Source organism: Fundulus heteroclitus, chromosome 6 (genome assembly GCF_011125445.2).
Source record: "Fundulus heteroclitus isolate FHET01 chromosome 6, MU-UCD_Fhet_4.1, whole genome shotgun sequence".
NCBI classification, from domain to species: Eukaryota; Metazoa; Chordata; class Actinopteri; order Cyprinodontiformes; family Fundulidae; genus Fundulus; species Fundulus heteroclitus.
This window is the reverse complement of record NC_046366.1, coordinates 30844545-30862841: the sequence shown is the minus strand read 5'-3', so window position 1 is coordinate 30862841 and position 18297 is coordinate 30844545. Positions and strand designations below refer to the sequence as shown.

Genomic DNA, 18297 nt, shown 5'->3' with positions numbered 1-18297 from the left:
CACCACAAGTTAAAACAAATAACACATGTGGTTCTCAGTTTTATGTTAGAACAGAGCACGAGCATATATGTTGCTCTTAGTATAAAACTAACCAGTTTTTCCCAAAATACATTGTCTAAGAACAAAAATAATTATTTAATATATCAATGTCTCACTATGGGAAACGGCCCTTGCCGTATTCCTCAGAAGCATTTATCTCACTACGCCAATCCTGATTGGCTGGTGATTGCGACGCCTGCGTCACTTATCTTATAAATAGCTTGTGCCACGATGCAGCGTCATTCAAAAACCTGTTCTCGCTTCAAGGAATATCTCATCTGGCAGAGTAGTTTAAGTTCTAAGCTAAGTCTCTGGCATTGGGTGCTAGCTGCTACCACTCCAACCTTCACCATAGTCTGGAGCAGCTACCGCCTATATTAGCACACCAGAGCTGGATTATGAGAAAGAAGATGAGGCCCTCTCAGAGCTCCTCATTTCAGAGGATGACAACGATGAGGATGACTGCCGTCCTGTTGGTCCCCCGGGATGAAGGGGATAGGGCGACCGCCTCCTCCGCTATGGACATGCATACAGTGTGCAAACACGCTGCATCCAGGCTCAACATGCCCTGGCCTGAAATGGTGGCGGAGACTAAACATCTGCTCCCCGTTTTCCCGGAGCTCTTGGATGAGGTAGAGGTCTCCTGGAAGGACCGCCTGTTCAGTGGGAAAACTCATATTCAGGGAGCTTCATATCTGGATGGATGCCATTGGGGTCATCGACCGCATGCCCCCAACGGAGCCGCTGGTAGCAGCACACCTGCATCCATGGCTGCCGACATCCTCCAAAAACCCCACGTTGCCATCCAGGAGGAAATCTCTGCGCTGCTGAGGAAAGGAGCAATCAGCCCCATTCCCGCAGAGCAGAGACACACGCATCCCTCCCTACGTCTGGTGCGTTGGTTCATCCTGATCGATCGTATTTCCACATTTTGGTGTATCCACCACACAGGAAATATCTGAGATTTGCTTTTCAGGGCATTTGTTACGAATACACAGTGGTCATGTTCATCCTCTCCCTGAGCCCCAGAGTGTTTGTGCGCTGTACCGAAGTGCCGGTTGCCCCACTGAGAAAGCAGGCCATCCACTTGGCCACATATCTGGACGATTGGCTCCTTCAGGCTCAATTGCAGAGGGAGGCTGTAAAACACACAGATACTCGTTCAGCACCTACTCAATCTGGGTTTTATGCTGTACCCTAAAAATATCATCTTTCTGGGCTTGGTCTCTTTCCCCTGTTTGTCTGTCATCAGACAGGGTGGACAGGCTGGGGTCCTGCCTCGGTTCGTTCCTCCGGCTCAGATAAGTCCCTTTCAGAGTATGCCTTCGGGGTATTGATGGCTGTCTTCATGCTAGTCGTTCCCCTCAGCTGTCTGCATATGAGAGGATTTCAGCACTAGGTAGCCGCGCACAAGCTTCAATCTGTGCGTCATGGCGCACGGAGGGTGGTTGCCACGTCGGAGCGCATCATGGCACTGCGCTCATGGCGCCGCCTCAGCTTTCTAGGGCAGGGTGTGCCACTAGGTCCTGCTGTATCACAAAAGGTGATTACGACAGACACGAGCCTGTCAAGATGGAGAGGAATTCACGAGGGCCGGAGGTCTCTGGAGCCAGAACCTCCAACAGTCGCATAAATTATCTGGAGCTCTAAGAGCGGTGTGTCTCACGGTGAAGCGCTTCCTCACAACATTTCTGCTGTGAGCCGGGCAAACGATGAGCCTAACGACTCTCCGCTGTGCGGGGCGATCAGTTCCAGGTTAATCTACATGCGAACGTTGGTAGGTCTATAAAGCTGGGAAGTCTACCATACTCCTGACATTTTGAACGGAGAGAGCTTCCTGGATGGGGAGCGAAACGTCTTCAGCTTCACAATAGAAGTCGTTTGGTTTTTTTAACTTTTGCTTTGGATTGATCATGACCTGGATGACTGAGAATCCTCACAAATACGAAGCGGTGAGAAACTGTAGCACCACTACAGTTTCTGATGTCCACCGTCAGGGAGGACTGCGTTCCCTTTGGTTGCACACCTTAGCTCACAAGCTGATCAATTGGAGCAGCAAGCATTCCCTGTGGCTTAGAGCTATCCGTGTATCTGGGTCTCTGAACCGCGGAGTAGATATGCTGTCCAGAGGTGCTCCATTATACAGAGATTGGACTCTGCATCCAGCCATAGTGTAAATATTACCGCTAGAAACAGAACTTATTGGCACAATACATTTTGTAGGTAGATACCATCTAAATATATTAAATTAATATAAGTTTATTTTGTAGCAGACAGTATAACTGATAACTGTTGCAAAACTACTGATTAAATATCAGAAAACATTCAAAAAAGATTTGACATTTTTAATAGTAGCTCAAAAAGGCTGAGCAATCAGAGTAATCATGAAAACGGGGATGAAATAATGAGCATCTCTGCAGCAGCCACTCAATATTCCCCCCAATGTCTATGATAAAAAATGTCACATTTTCAAGCTAATTGGAAATATTTTCACTGCAGTATTCGAGTGCACTTAATCACATTTTTTCCTTTCTCGTGAGAAGGCATTTAATGTCTCAATCTTAAGCAGATATTGTATTTCATAAACATAGCGAAATGTTTTCACGGACAAACATGGCATTTCAGAGACTCAAATAAGATTACATTTGCTTATATTTATTTATTTATTGCTCAGCTGTGGAGATGTCTGCAGTGTTTACATGGTCCCTTTTATATCTTTTTGCTTGAATAGTATTCAATTTTATATTTGTTGCATTTTAGTCTCAAAATATTTACATGTAAAAATAGAGAATAAAGAAAAACTTCCTCATTCAGGTGAATTCATCTAACTTTATTCTATAGCACCAACAGTACTTTCAATGGTAAAGCAAATCAAAGATTACACGCAGTTAATGTCAGCAAAACTGTCAATGGCTTCCTTTCCTTTTAGAAGACTCAGCTAAACATGGAAGCACAGATTTTTTAAGTTTTAACTAAGTAAAGTACTTTTTAAGTAAAAAGAAAAACTCTGTTAAGTATGGCAGCAAAAGCATTATCCTTGGCGTGGTCCTTTATAGTGACACAGAAAATCACTAAAAAAGTGGACACAGAAGCACTTTCTGGTGGGAACACAAAACCAAAGCTACACAGAGATAACCCCATCAAATGTTCTGCTAGTGTCCAGTTCTTGTGCAGCAAAGAGACACAGCTAATTGTGGAAGCACAGGGACAGGAGTGCTTTCTGTGGAAAGAAAAACTAAAAGTATAGAGAGTTAATATCAGCTAATGTGCCATCAATATCAATATAGAGATGCAGCTAAACACAGAATTACTAGGCCAGAAGCACTTTCTATAGAAAGAAAAACAAAAGAGTATACAACATTAAGGGCAGCAGTGATGCTGATGATGGCGCTGTCCAGGAAAGAGACCCTGCCTGAAATCAGACGCACTGAGCGACGAGTACTTTCAATGGAAAAAAAAAAAGCTAAATTTACATTTCATATATTTTCTTCTGTAAAATTGGTTTGCCGTAGTCCCATTTTATTTATTTAAGGCTAAAATAAACATTTGGTTGAATTATATATGACAACAATATTTTATAGTTTTCGTTAATGAATAAACTGTCAGTGTAAATATTTACAGTCAAGCCACAAGCAATTTCCCTGGGTGCTGAATACTTTTGCACAAACTAAGCATGCACTGCAAAAACGGATCTAAAAGTAAGTACAATTTTCTTGAAATAAATGCATTTGTTCTTGATTTAAGTAGGTAAATAAGATTATCTACCAATGGAATGGGTATTTTGATCCCTAAAATAAGATAATTAGATATACTGCACTAGAAATAAGATGATGGAGATGAGTTGTTCTTATTTTAAGTGCAAACATCTTATTTCATTGGCAGATAGTCTTATTTACCTCCTCAAATCAAGGAAAAATCCACTCATTTCAAGTAAATTTAACTTACTTTTAGTTCCCTTTTTGCAGTGTGGGTATGGGGTGTATATAAAGAGACAAGTCACTGCAATGCACTTTGATACTTTGGCATTATTTTAAGACCAAAATCATGCCAAACACTTGTTGCTCTGCACACTTGTAACTTGCTTGTAGTACAACTTGAAACCCACAAAGATCCAAGGTTGTTGTTGTTTTTTTTTGGGTTATTAACCCTATAAAGCTCCGACCGCCTCCCAAACGCTCACACAGACAGCCTTATGAGCAACGCAGGAGCTGCTCAGGTCCACACCTTGTACACAGTCATATTTTGCACTCTTTCCTCCCACAGTCAGACTCCACAGGCTCCTGTTCTCTCTCCCACTCACATGAAATCGTGCCTGCGAGCCTCACGCTCACATATGCCCGCTCATGTTTTATTATGCACACAGAATCAGCATCAAACACTCGCACACTCAGACACAGATGTTTTTACATCTCCCTCAGCCAGTTTTATCCCCCCCCTTCCACGCACACATGTGGTCATGTATATTTCATGCCGCTCCCGTGTTACAGTGTTACTGACCACTCATTTAAATTACACGCTCACTTGACAGATTTGGGAGCTGTACTCACAAAGACGCTGCCTCCTTGTTTTGTGAAAATGGGGTTGATTTGGGACAGATGATCAGTTTTTTTATATATATATATATATATATATATATATATATATATATATATATATATATGTATATATATTTGCATTTATTATTTTTTACTATTGCCTCGTCTATTTGACTTAATCTGTAACTTTTTCTTTTGTTCCACTTGTCTTTCTCTTTTTCCTCCCCCACCATTTCTTATCCTTGGTCTGCTCCGTTCTCATTTTTCACCTCTCTGACTGGTCTGCGTCAAACAGGAGGTGCTCCCGGACAGGAAGAGAGTGACGACCAGGAGCTATCTCCCCATCACTCCGGTTGACACTGACAGCGGCAGCAATTTCACCTGTGTGGCCAGCAATCCAGCGGTGCCAATGGGCAAACGAGCCACTGTCACTCTCAACGTCCACCGTACGTCGATGCTCTCCTCTGTGAGGTTGTTCAGAGTCAAAGGACAAAGTCAGGCAGCCGGAGAAGAAAAACAAAGCAAAATAGCTTTATTTTTAACGTTGAGTCTGTCCTACTTTGTGCTTCACTTCTTTGAAGATCAATATTTTCTCAGGAATTATACAATCCCAATTTGTACAATTGAAAGAGATTATCTCAACACAAAAATAGATCTGCTATAAAAACTGAATCACCTTTTAATTTGTTTGATAAAAATAGTACATAGACATATCAAATAAATTAAATGTGAGTAGAGTTCATGGGCGTATGCCATTTTCATAATATTCAACCAACCAGTTGTACAGTTTTCGTAAAGTGCTAAATCAGCAGGGGCTCATTTATTGCAATTCCCTGTGAAGCCTTGGAAATAGATTTTCATGAATTGCCCAGTTTGAGGTCATTTCATTGCAATAAAAGATATAACCTTAATTTAGAGTACATTTATTTAGATTTTTATGGGTTAATGAGACGTAATTGTTTTTACCAAAACCAGTTGAAGTAGAAATATCGAATGATTGAAACTCCAAACAATTATTAAATGTATATGCCTCTATGAATGTATACTTTTTGATATATATATTTTTTAAATTTAACAACATGTCATTGCTTATTTTGTCCATAATAGATGGCTTTCTGAGGTATAATTGGTGCAGGACATGATGACACAGAGACCCATTTCTCATGGCCGCAGGTTACTGGGCTGGATCAGGACCAAGGTTTATCTTGTCACTCGGCTCAGTCAGCAAAATAGTAAAGCTTGTGGAACCGCAGCAAAGAGAGACCACTTTGGGACTCACCAAATAACAATAAAACCTCCTTATTGCTTTGTACATGCAGAAAAACAAATCACAAATTCAAACGTGGAGTTTTGTTACCTTCATTGCGACTTTAACTGGAACAATGTGTTTTGGTCAGATATGACCAAAACTGAGCCTGTAGCAAACTCTCAGGTGGGTCTGCTATAGAGAAGCACCTCACGCCTCACTTTATGTACGGTGGAGGATCTGTGATGCTACGGGCCTTTTTACTCTGGTCTTTCCCTGAAAATAGAAAATGAATTATTGTTGGTTCCTTCAGCTGAATAGAGATCCAAAGACATGTGGCCAAATCAACACAGAAACAGACAAAACAGCCTTCTTTCATGACCATCTCAGTCCCCAGACTTTAATCCTACAGAAATGATGCAGGGTGAGCTGAATGCTGTATGCTCCATCCACAACTCAGTCTCAGTGAAAAACGTGTAATAGCCACGTTGGACCTCAGGGGCAAACATAGTATTGTCATAATTTAGCTCTTAAATACGTTTCAGTCTTATTTGGTTTATTTAGACTGGCTTGCAACCAGGTCACATGACTATCAGGTTTGCTCCAGCGAAAAAAGAACATGGCTGCTGTTCTCTGTCCTTTAAGTGGAAAATTCAACATTTAAAGGAAACACCTGTGTTTCTATGCATTTTAATGACATTTCTAATGGGAATAATGTATAATACTCTCATAAACTTGCATTTGTTAGTTAGTGTGTTCTCAAAAAAGCCGTGAGACGGTTATATTTTCTACCATTGCTACGGCGGTTGTTATGTACGCAGGGTACTACGTCACTGACTTGAGTAAAAACTTGCAGTACATTAAAAGCAACATTTAAGCAAAACTCCTGCAGTTATGTGGTTCTGATGACATTTCTAACAAAAACTATGCATAATATATTAATAATCTTCGTTCAGGGAAGGTAGAAAATCTTTCATTTATGAGTTTCGTCAAACATTTCAGTCCGAAACATGTGAGAGTGTTATGTTGCTATGGAGGCAGCCATCTACGTCAACGGCGTGTGGCGACATCCCCGTACATAGATAACAGCGTTTAAGGGAAAAAATCTGCCATTATATGTATTTTGATTTCATCTCTGTCAAATGCATAACATATTATAATCTTCATCCAAGAAAACAGACAATCTTTCATTTATTAGATTTGACGGAGATTTTAGTGCCACATGTTCTACATGTGGATAAATCATTAAAACACTTTAAAAGCAGAAGTTTGTAAAGTAACGAATATTTCATATTTAAGAAACATTTTACAGAAGACTATTTTGTTACACCAATTTTCTAATGAAATACATTCACAGCCTTTAATCAACCAATTACAAGGATGGCAAATGAAAGGAAATGGTCACCGTGAAATAATTAGATGTCATTTTGAATCTCCAAACTCACTCAGTGACGTACGGATCAGTGGCTAAATCTATTTTTCGCATTGTTAGCTAGAATCTTTCAGTGGAAATGATGAAGAAAAAAAATTGGGGCAAATCCTAGAATGATGATAAGCAATAAGCATGCATTCAGTTATTTGGTAAATAACAGACACAATTATTTACATTCTTAAAATTCAACCGTGCTTTAATATTTTTAAAAGTAGGATAATCTTTAGCGAACGCTTTGCTGTGCAGCCAGACTGCAGTGTGTTTTTTTTTTTTTTTTTTTAAGCAAATAGGTCATAAAAACATGTCTCTGGACAGCATATTTTATATAAACCCTATCATCCTTCAGGTTCTCGTTGTTTCATGCAGTAGAAATAGCAAATTCACTTTACAGGTCAGTTTCTGCTTGCAACAAACACTGAACCTGTATCTCTCACTGTGCAGACCCTCCCACGGTGACCTTGTCCATCGAACCGCGCTCTGTCCTGGAGGGAGAACGAGTCACTTTCACCTGCCAGGCCACGGCCAACCCGCCCATCATGGGATACAGGTCTGATTGATGACAACTCTCATGTTTGCACAGATGGCTAAATGAAAATTCATGTGATTACCCTGAGGAAATACTAAAGTTAGACGATGTAAGTGACCTGTTAAGCAAACCTCTTTTACGACAAAAGCTTTGCCGCACTGACATGTTACAGTGAAGTCAATGGCATTGTGAAACCAACACGAGATAAAATGCTCACCTTGAGCTTTTTACATTTTTTTTTAAATACAGTGCTGTGAAAATGTATAAAGATCACAAGATTTCTTTGTTTTTGCTTCTGTTATCATCAAACTAATTTTAATTTCAGACAAATAAATATAAAATGCAGTTTTAAAATGAAGGTGAACAGGCCATCCCAAACAACCTGATCCTAAGTGGAAGAGTTAATGTTACCCTAAAACTGGTTGTTTCGCCCAACAACTGCCACCAGGCGTTCGTGAGAGCTGCTGAGTCTCTTACCTCATTTTGGATGATTTTCTGGCCTGCTATTTTTTGTAAAATTGTTCGTATTCAGCTATTCAAAAAGTGTTTGAGTGTGAACAGCCTCTACAAGGTCACACATTTCCATTGGATTTGGGTCTAGAGCTTAAGAAGATCACTTTGAAACCTTTCATTTATTTGTTTTTTTTTTTAATCGAGTGAGGTTGAGCTTTTAAAAAAAATTACTTTCATGATTTTCTGCGAGAGAGCAGACTTCATGGTTCCCTCAATTCATGACAAGTTTTCCAGGTCCTAAAGACACAAAGCAGGCCAGACCATCTGCCTACCGGCATGTTTGACAGCTGGGTTAAAGTCCTTTTTCTGAAGTGGTGCACTACTTCTACATCAGATGTTTATTATGTAAATTTGAGACGGGCCTCTGTGGTCAGCAGTGGGTTTTTCCTTGGAATTCTTCCATAGATGCCATTTTTCTCCAGCATCTTTCATAATGTTGAAGCATGAATAACTGATCTCAGTTAAGCCAAGTGAATCCTGTAGTGCTTTACATGTTCTGGTTTATTTTGTGACCTGGAAGAGTCATTATGCATTTGTGGATAATGGCTCCCACTGTGGTACACTGCCCCCCCCCCCCAAAGCCTTTAAAATGGCTTCATAACCATTTCCAGACTAGTAGATGTCAGTGATCTTTGCATCTGTTTGGCACATTGATGGGGCTCTTTGAAAGCTTTTTGCCTACTTCGTGTTGTCAGACGAGTTCTATTTGAATGATTTTTGTTTTATTCTACAGGTGAGCCAGCTATCAAGCCTGGTGTGGCTTGGGAACTTTTTTTTTATTGGGTCCAAGTTGGTTTTGACAGCCTTCTTCCTTAAAAAAAAAAAATATTTGAAAACCACACTGTTGAACTTGCAAAGGTTGTCTGTTATCGAAATATGTTTGATTTAAAAAAAATGTAAGTGTGACAAAAGAAAAGGCAGAACAAACATGCTGAGCAGATTTTGCCACCCTTTGGAAAAAAAACTGATAAAAATATCCTTTCCTCTGCCAACCATCCTGACCCGAAGGTCCAAATGAACTCATATCTGCATTTGGCTTTAATTGTAACTCAAAATGTGAGGAAGGTTTTGATGTTGGAGGTCCTGCAGTGCAACATTAGCAGCCTGATTAGATGATCAATGCCAATGGGTTCTCTTTCATCTGCACCAATCTGCTCATATTCACTCCGCGGAGCTGCTCCTGAATCGTAATTTCTGCTGGGAGAACAAAATTTGTGAAAGTATTGAACATTTCGTGTAGTTAAACAGAGAGTTTTATCGGAATTGACATCTCTGAAGCACTGAAAGTGCAAAAAAAAAAAAAAAAAAAAAAAGGCTGAGGTCTGAAACTATCAGAGAGGGTCCTGATGTGGGAACACTGCCAGGTACTTAGGCACAGAGCCTACTGAATGTGCATTAAAATGTCATTTTGTGGAGAATGTGCAATATGGTGATATGATTTTCAGCTAGATATTTGGCAAGCAACCATATGGATAACAGAAATTATTCTAATTTATTGCATTTTCCCTTGAGCGTCAGAGTCAAGTCATAACTTCTTTATATTCATGGATAGCGTCACGTCATTAGAAATCCCACTTTTATATCCTCACACAAGCCGGCTTTGCTTCAGCAGACAGGAAAACCCAGCAACGGTTTGCGGCAGAGGCAACGGTGTTAAAGGATGTTGTGGGTTTTTTTTTTGTTGTTTTTTTCTCCATCAGGTGGGCCAAAGGCGGCGTGCTGCTGGAGGGGGCCAGGGAAAGCGTGTTTGTCACCACAGCAGATCATTCATTCTTCACCGAGCCCGTGTCGTGTCAGGTGTTCAACGCAGTGGGAAGCACCAATGTCAGCATCCTCGTGGACGTGCACTGTGAGTCAATCGTAAACACTCGTGTGCTGATGAGGACGATAAAGCTGTGTGTTTCACCAGAGGCGGCGTGTTACATTTCTGCACTCACTTCAATAAATGGAGAGCATGATCGGGTTGCAGACAAACCGCAGGATTTGTGCGGTGATCAACGAGGCTGTGGCGTAATTCTGGATGGATATATGATGACTCTTCTATTAAGGAATTGTAGCGGCCGTTTAAATTGGACGGCTTCTAAGCTTGGATCCTGGTTTCAAGCATTGTTCAAAAAGCTTCAGCAGGGGTTAACGTCTTTCCAGGAACATAATGGTTGCCATCTTATCTATGCTAAATCCAGTTCTGCTTTGTATCTGGGGTGATTTCTACATGTGTAGGAGCACTTGGTTAAGTGCAGGTTTCAACCATCAACTGTTGACTCGATCTGAACAAAAATCATTTCTTAGTTTTTCCGGTTCCTTAATTATTCCATCCACTTTGTCCAATGCGCTGGTACAGGGGTCACCAACCTTTTTGAAACTGAGAGCTACTTCATTGGTACCGTGTCAAACGTTTGAAGTACAAGAGTCAGGGCTCGCACTGCAAAATCAGAACTTAAAATTATTAACATTTTCTTAAAATAAGTGTATTTGTCCTTGATCTGAGCAGGCAAATAAGATTATCTGCCAATGGAACTTTTGCCAATAGACTTTTGCACTTAAAACAGGAACAACTCATCTCCATCAACTTATTTCAAGTGCAGTATATATAATTATCTTATTCTAGGGGTAAAAATACTCTTCTTCCATTGGCAGATAAGATTATTTACCTGCTCAAATCCAGCACAAATACACTCATTTCAAGAATGTTTTACTTATTTTTACTTCCATTTTTGCAGTGCACCTTAGTTTTGCATAATATAAACATGTTTTTAATGCTTTTGTCATTTTAAATCTATGAACTATGAATAAAAACGGAGGGCACCTGAATAAAATGGCATTTTAAATGCAGCTCACTGGAGGGTTGTGCTATTTTTTTAACAGGCTTGAGGGCCCCAGACATGATCCTTGGGGGCTACCTGGTGCCCGCGGGCCCCATGTTGGTGACCCCTGCACTTGTACCTCTGGTGGCAAAACAGGCCCTCAGCATGATGCTGCAGCCACCATGCTTCACAGTTTGTTCTGAGCTTTGAAAGCCTTACTCAGATTCCTTTAAAATATACTTCTCGTCATTTTTAATGAATACTTCAGTCTCCGTCTCTACTGGAGATAATCCCTTTGTCCTGAAGGCATTTGGCTTGTCTACGCATCCATCTGCAAGTTTAGGTTGTACTTGAGATTAAAACTCATTGAGGGCTTTTGCTGTATGATCTTTTCACAGCCTCAGCAAAAGTTTCCTTTTGAAGATTTAATCTTTTTGTTGTTGTTTGTCCTGTTTTTTGTAAGTTGGTCCAATTCTGGTGGTGGAACCCAGACCCGTAACTGTGGACGTCGACTCAGACGTTACTTTGAACTGCAAGTGGGCTGGAAACCCCCCTCTTACCCTCACTTGGACTAAAAAGGGCTCCAGCATGGTAAGAGCACAGAAAGGACAAAATGCTACCGCCAGATCAGTCTTTTAGGACCACACAATCGGACGAAAACATCCCAGTTTAAGAAATGTGCCACAATTATTGCCACCACTGTAAATCCCTTCATAATAAGCATGACTTTTTTTCAGTACACATTTTCTTAAGTTGATCGATTTATCAGGACAACTTTTAAATTGCAATTAATAATTTAATGTTTTCCACCTTAAAATAGGAAAAGGAACAAAGGCATGTTTCTTTCAGCAGCTCTTCAAAACGGGAAAGACAAAAGAACATGCCATTAAACGAAGGCAGAACACAATAAATCAGGAAGCGGCATTCACAAAAATAACCAAAAACTACCTAGACTCGCCCAAACCTACAGTCACAGAGATAATTAAAAAGATGAAAGCAAATGCTTCGGTGACAAATAAAGCTAGATTGTTTTGTATTGCCTCCGTAAGCAGTGAGAAGGAAACAAAGTCTTCAAAGCTTTCTGTTAAAAAAGAAAAAGCAGCTCAGAGAGGCATCTTAGGACCAACAAGTCTCCATAACAGCGGTCTATTTCAGTACAGCTGTACACATCGCTACCAGGCGTGTCAATAATTGTTGAAGGTTTTGTAGAATTTGGCTTCAATATATAATAAAAAAAAGGCAGATATCTGAGATGTTTGCTCACCTAAAGGACTAACTGTTAGTTCCTAGACTCCTAAATCTTTAATTCATGCCCCAACCATTTAAGAAAATGCTCGGGGAAAAAAAAAAAAAAAATCTAATGGCGCCTGCTGAGTAAATCAACATGTTTTATGAATTAAACATGGTTCCCCCTCCTTCCGTATCCTTTCCCTTTATCGTTGCATTCCTGAATATCTTTACATCACATCCAGCTACCGTGTTCTTTGTGTATCCTTGCCTGCATTTCCAGGTTCTCAGCAACAACAACCAGCTGCATTTGAAGTCAGTGAGCCAGGCGGACGCAGGCCAGTACGTCTGCAAGGCCATCGTGCCGCGCATCGGCGTGGGAGAGACCGAGGTCACGCTCACTGTCAACGGTCAGTCCGCATCCGCTTACGCTGCTATTGATAACGCCGCTGATATCAGCAGAGTGGGTTAAAAAGAGCGGAGTGGGTAAAACAGATCTTCCCACAGAGCGAAAATGGGAATCTATGCCAAGCTGGGAGGATGAATAATTAAACCACTTAGACCTCCATGATGTTTGTTTGCTGTAGTCGTTTTCAATGTAGTTGTTGTGTTGGTTATTTCACATATGTGGTTAGCTTTTAGATTTTCAGCATCTTGTCCAAAACAGCTCTTCACGCATGAATCTGTTGACAACACTTAGTAAAATGGCAGAATTAAGGAAACGGCAAATGTATGCATCTAAGAGGCATCGCATGTAAAATGAATGATACATTAGCATGTATCAAGATGCAGAACAGACTTAAATAATATAAGTGCAGAGCAGCGAATCCATAGCCCTTAAATTAAACGCAGGGCAAACACTTTAATTTGATGATTTGATTTAAATGATGCAGGGGAGGCTGCAGACTTAAATTTATTTCAGATGTGTGTCGCTTAGGATCCGGATAACTCTTTTCTGTGAGTTCAAAAATAAAACATCTTTACAATGACTATAGAATCTAAAAGTACAGTGCCTTGCTAAATCATTCATACCAACTGAACCATTCGATTTGACATTTATGAGACAAAGTAGTGTATTATTGTGAGGTGGAAGGAAAATTACCAGTTTTTTTAACTTATTTATTTGTATCAACAAAAACTTATTTATTTGTATAAAAAAAAACTTAAAAAGTTCATATGACAGGACTTTACTGGTGATGTTCTCAGACACTCGCCAATTTCAATCTGATTGAGTTGTAGCTATTTTGCAAATGAAAATGAGCAAAGATTTTGATCTCTAGGAGTGAAAAGCTGGTAAAGGTTTGCAGTTTTAGTTCCACCCAAAAGGTGGTTTTCTAAAGTCCTGATTGGGCAGGGGAACAAAATCTGTCCAATTAGAGAATTTTCCTTTATAATTGAAATGAAAATGAAATCTGCGTGATTTCATTTTGGTACTGCAAAAAGGGAACTAGCACCTAAAATAAGAACAACTCCTCTCCATCATATTATTTCAAGTGCAGTATATCTAATTATCTTGTTTTAGGGGTCAAATACTCAATCTATTGGCAGATAATTTGATTTGAGCAGATAATCTTAATTATCTGCTCAAATCAAGGACAAATACACTAATTTCAAGAAAATGTTCTTACTTTTAGTTCTCTTTTGCAGTGGGCAAAGTCTGCACCTGCTTCTTTTGGGGCTTTTCTGCTGTTCGTGTGTGAAACAGCTCCCAGAAAACAGGTACTACGCACATTTGATGCCTTTCAGGTGTCATCTGAAAGACATCAAATGTGCGTAGCACTGAGTGTGCCTAGGTTCTGTTGACCTTGCCTAATCCATTGCCCTGCAACCCTGATCCAAACTGACAAATACACTGCAAAAACAGAACTAAAAATAAGTAACAATTTCTTGAAATTAGTGCATTTGTCCTTGATTTGAGCAGATAAATAAGATGATCTGCCAATGGAATAAGATTTATGCACTTAAAATAGGAACAATTCATTTCCATCATGTTCCATCATCTAATTATCTTATTTTAGGGGTCAAAATACTCTATTGGCAGATAATCTTATTTAGCCGCTCAAATCAAGGGCAAGCGCACTAACTTCAAGAAATTTTTACTTATTTTTAGTTCTGTTTTTTGCAGATACAATAAATATTTTTCCCATATCCCAATATTTCCCACAAGCCAATAGTTAAATGGCAAAATATTGCAAAGAGAGCAGCAAGCTCTTAGATGATGTAAACAGCGTCGCAATTAAACTCCTTTGAATCTACAGAAAATGATTCCCCAGCTGAACATCGCTTGTTGTTAACGCCAACACCGCCACATCACTTCCTTTCGCTGATCCCAGAAACCCGGCTGCAGCGTCAGAGGCGACTTGTTCATCCTTTAGCAGAGGGAAGTCACCGCGTATAACATCAGCTGGCCCGGCACAGATAACAGGGTGCGACAGCTTTTGCTGGGTCAAGACTTCGGTTGACACTTGGTTAAACACTGCCCTGCCACAGATACTCATGGCCTAAGCTTCGGATTTATATCTCGGCATTGGATTTCCCCCGCTGGTTTCACAGCTGCTTTACTGGCGCTCGTGTATCAAGCTTGATCAGAGCATATCATGCTTTAATTATGCCCCCCGCAGCAGCGGAGTCGCATCCCTGTAACTTTTATTTAGCCTTGTCTCGTCACAGAGCAGGAGACTCTGTCACGCGGTTGCTGCGTTAACACTGTTTTATTCCCAGAGACAGAGAGTGACAGTGCTGCTGTAAGCAGGTTTTATGGGACTTTGCTCAAAGTGTCTGTAAAAAAAAAAAAAAAAGCAGCCAGTTACAGATTCCTGCCTTTCATGTGCTGTTTTTTTTATACTGTGATTAACAGAATAATCGGTTCAGTTATAAGATTTCTGAATTATTTCCCAGCCTCGGAGAGAAAAACAATCTTCTAACCGTGTTTTTGTCTGACGAACACTGCTCTGCGTTTCCAGTGGTGATCCCTTCGCTTTTGATTAACAATGTTTTGACACTTCGAATGCAGCGAGTTCTCTGATATGATGATGACTCTTACGTTGACACCCACTACCAAATTTAAAGGATCGGAAACGCCCGAGGGAGCTGTAATGTGCAACAAAAAAATAAAATAATAATTGGCTTAACAAGTCTTATATTTTAGCTAAATCTTGTCACACTGATCTGATCTAATGGAGAGATGGGTGACAACCATCTATTCGAAACGCATTGCAGAAGATAAAAGCCTAACAGGTGAGCATAGCAGAGCAAATGTTTCAACTTGAAGGGCAGGATGAGGTCAGATGGATTGATGAGATGCATTTCCTGGACAACAATCATTCTGCACAAGTGGATTATAGCCCCTGTTAATGTGCCGCCGTTGGTTTGCCCACTGAGTAATTCACTAACAGGGGGGGGCCATGCCAGGACAGTGTCAGTAGAAAAGATTTAATGAAGAAAGATGATGATGTCGTAGGAAGAGAAAGGTTTGGTGGACTTTGTTTAAATCATCTGGAGTCCTGCTGCTGAGGGTTACTGAGAAATGAGGATTCTCACTCATGAAAACCCCGTTTCCTGAGGAAACCCCGGATGCTACACGCGTGAAGGAATGCGAGGTGAGGGAAAAGGGGCGTTCTGGATGAGGGACGTTGGGATAAGGTATGAAAGGACCAGGGATGGGGCCTCGAGATGCGGGGAGGTGAGGATGAGGGATGAATTAGGGATGAGGGTGGAAGGAAAAAGGGATAAAGGATGAGAGAGGTAAGAATGATGGATTAAGGAGGTAGGCATTAGGAATGAGGGAAGTGTCAACGACAGGGAAAATCTGAAGAAGGATGGGACGAAGAAGGTGGGAATGAGGAGTGACATAAGTAGGGATGAATCATAAGGGGAGATAAGTATGGGAAAAATCAGGAAAGCTGGGGATGACAGGTGAGGATGAGGGATGAAGGAGTTAAGAATTAGGGATGAATAAGGAATAGAAAGCCTTAAATTGCCCACCAGCTGACTGCAGATGGTTTTGCTTATAAACACGTCAGATTCTGAATTTCGCTCTCGAACGTGTTTTTAACCTTGTAGCATCTCAGGTGTGTCTGGGTAATCCCCTTTTTCTGCCTTGTCGTGTCTCTCCCAGGACCCCCCATCATCTCCAGTGATCCAGTTCAGTACGCTGTCAGAGGGGAGAGAGGAGAGATCAAGTGTTACATCGCCAGCACCCCCCCACCTGATAAGATTGTAAGTCCATCCTCAGAGGCTGTAATCTGCTTGACCTCGTCCGATTGCATCTCCCTCGCATAGAATCCTGACCACAGCTCCCGGCGCGCCCAGGAAAAGCCTTCCTCTCCTTAGCGCGTTGTCGCTAGGGGTAAAAGACGAAGACGCAGGCGACATTGTTCTCCAGGAATGTCACTAATATGTGAGAACAAGCTGTTCCTCCTCTGTAGGGGAAGGTGGGACTCGTAAAAAAAAAAAAAAAAAAAAACAGCTGCCGAGGTGTTTGTTTGAAGTCACAGAGCAGCAACGCATCCTCTGTGGAGATCAAACCGAAGCCAACGCAGCTAATAAGATTAAAAAGAAATCACAGATGCAGCATCCAGAAATGTTTCATTTTCAAATGACCTCGGATGAGAGCGTTCAGGACCCAGCACCAGAAATTATCAAGTGAAGAAAATAATTTAAACATAAAACATCTTGTCATCTAATTTGCAGCTTTGCAGCAAATGATAACCGATTTTTCCCATATCTTTTTCTTTTTTTTCTTTTTTTTGCCAGTAGCCCATGAGATTGGGCTGAAAGTAATGACCTCTACAGATGTAGTTGGTCATTTGGAACGCTTTTTAAGCAGTAACGCCTCAGTAACTGCCGCCGCAGCATTAAGGGAGGCTAAAGTAATTTAATTAATGGAAAACGGAGTAGCTGCAGTAAGCACTAAAGGGCACCAGGTGGCAAATGTGAGCAGTCATTACAAAATTGCTCTTTTGTCCACATCCTTTGCCAACTGGAAGCAGAATTATGTCATGTCTGTAAAATGGTATTTGCAGCAATTAAATACTGTATACTTTGTTTAAAAAAAACATAAAGATGTTCATTTAAACTATATTCACCCCTACAAATGGATGGCACTGTACATGTCTCCATGGGCTAAATATTTAGTATTGCAAAGGGGTTATCTGCAACAAAAACAAGTGATGAATTAATTTTTCACGTTTTATACACACATAACTTCTTTCTTCCAATGTATCCATATTTAAACAAATTTTCAGAAAGTGTTATAGTTTATCACACCTTTTATTCAGTCTTGCAGGCTGTCCATATGTCAACATTTGAAAAGCAGGTAACTATGAAAAAGTTCCATTAGAAAATATTCGTTAAAAAAAGATAAACATGAAACAGTATTTCCCTTCTGGCACCTCTCAAGAATGTACCATTATTTTTCTCTCTGGAAGTTCTTACCAACCAGAGTCGTCTGATTGTTTTTTTAGATGGTAGCTAAAAATAAAGAGGAATTATCAATGCACTGCAATTTGCTCAGTTTTGTTCTGCACACTATCTGGTTCATTTCTGCACTAGATTCAGAAAGCAAATTGCACTAAATACATGCAGCTCATGCAGGTAATTTTGCATCTACTTTTGAGTCAGGTTGCTGTTGTCTACTTCAGCTAACCTGGCTAGCCGGACTGATAACGTGCAGCACTCTCAGTTCTGCACATTATCAGTCTGGGTCTGCTTCTATCGAGGAAAGGAGGGACATTCAGCAGAACTCTCCGAGCTGATTGGGCGAAGCGACACCTAGTGCCCGCCTACCAAAGGTTGGTTTTAGCCAATCGCGGTATCAAATGAAAATATAAGCAGCAGGCGCCGTGAGAAACCACAACAAGGTGAACTAGTCAAGGCATTTTGTGCTGTTCTCTTTTCAAAGAAGAAATCATGGACTCTGACAAAACAGATGTGATAGCAGCAGCTTGGCGTGCGTCTTCCTGCGCTGCCGTGTT

The 18297-nt window shown here is 40.7% G+C and overlaps 1 protein-coding gene across 2 annotated transcripts in view; it reads left to right on the top strand.

The window, feature by feature from the left end:
- Positions 1-18297, top strand: part of kirrel1b (kirre like nephrin family adhesion molecule 1b) — a 133111-nt gene that overhangs the window by 95116 nt on the left and 19698 nt on the right. For both annotated transcript variants that reach the window (XM_012879398.3, XM_012879389.3), the window contains exons 5-10: positions 4870-5020; positions 7694-7799; positions 9992-10140; positions 11559-11686; positions 12606-12732; positions 16440-16540. In XM_012879398.3, the coding sequence (XP_012734852.2) occupies positions 4870-5020; positions 7694-7799; positions 9992-10140; positions 11559-11686; positions 12606-12732; positions 16440-16540 (762 nt within the window). The remainder of the gene's footprint in view (positions 1-4869; positions 5021-7693; positions 7800-9991; positions 10141-11558; positions 11687-12605; positions 12733-16439; positions 16541-18297) is intronic.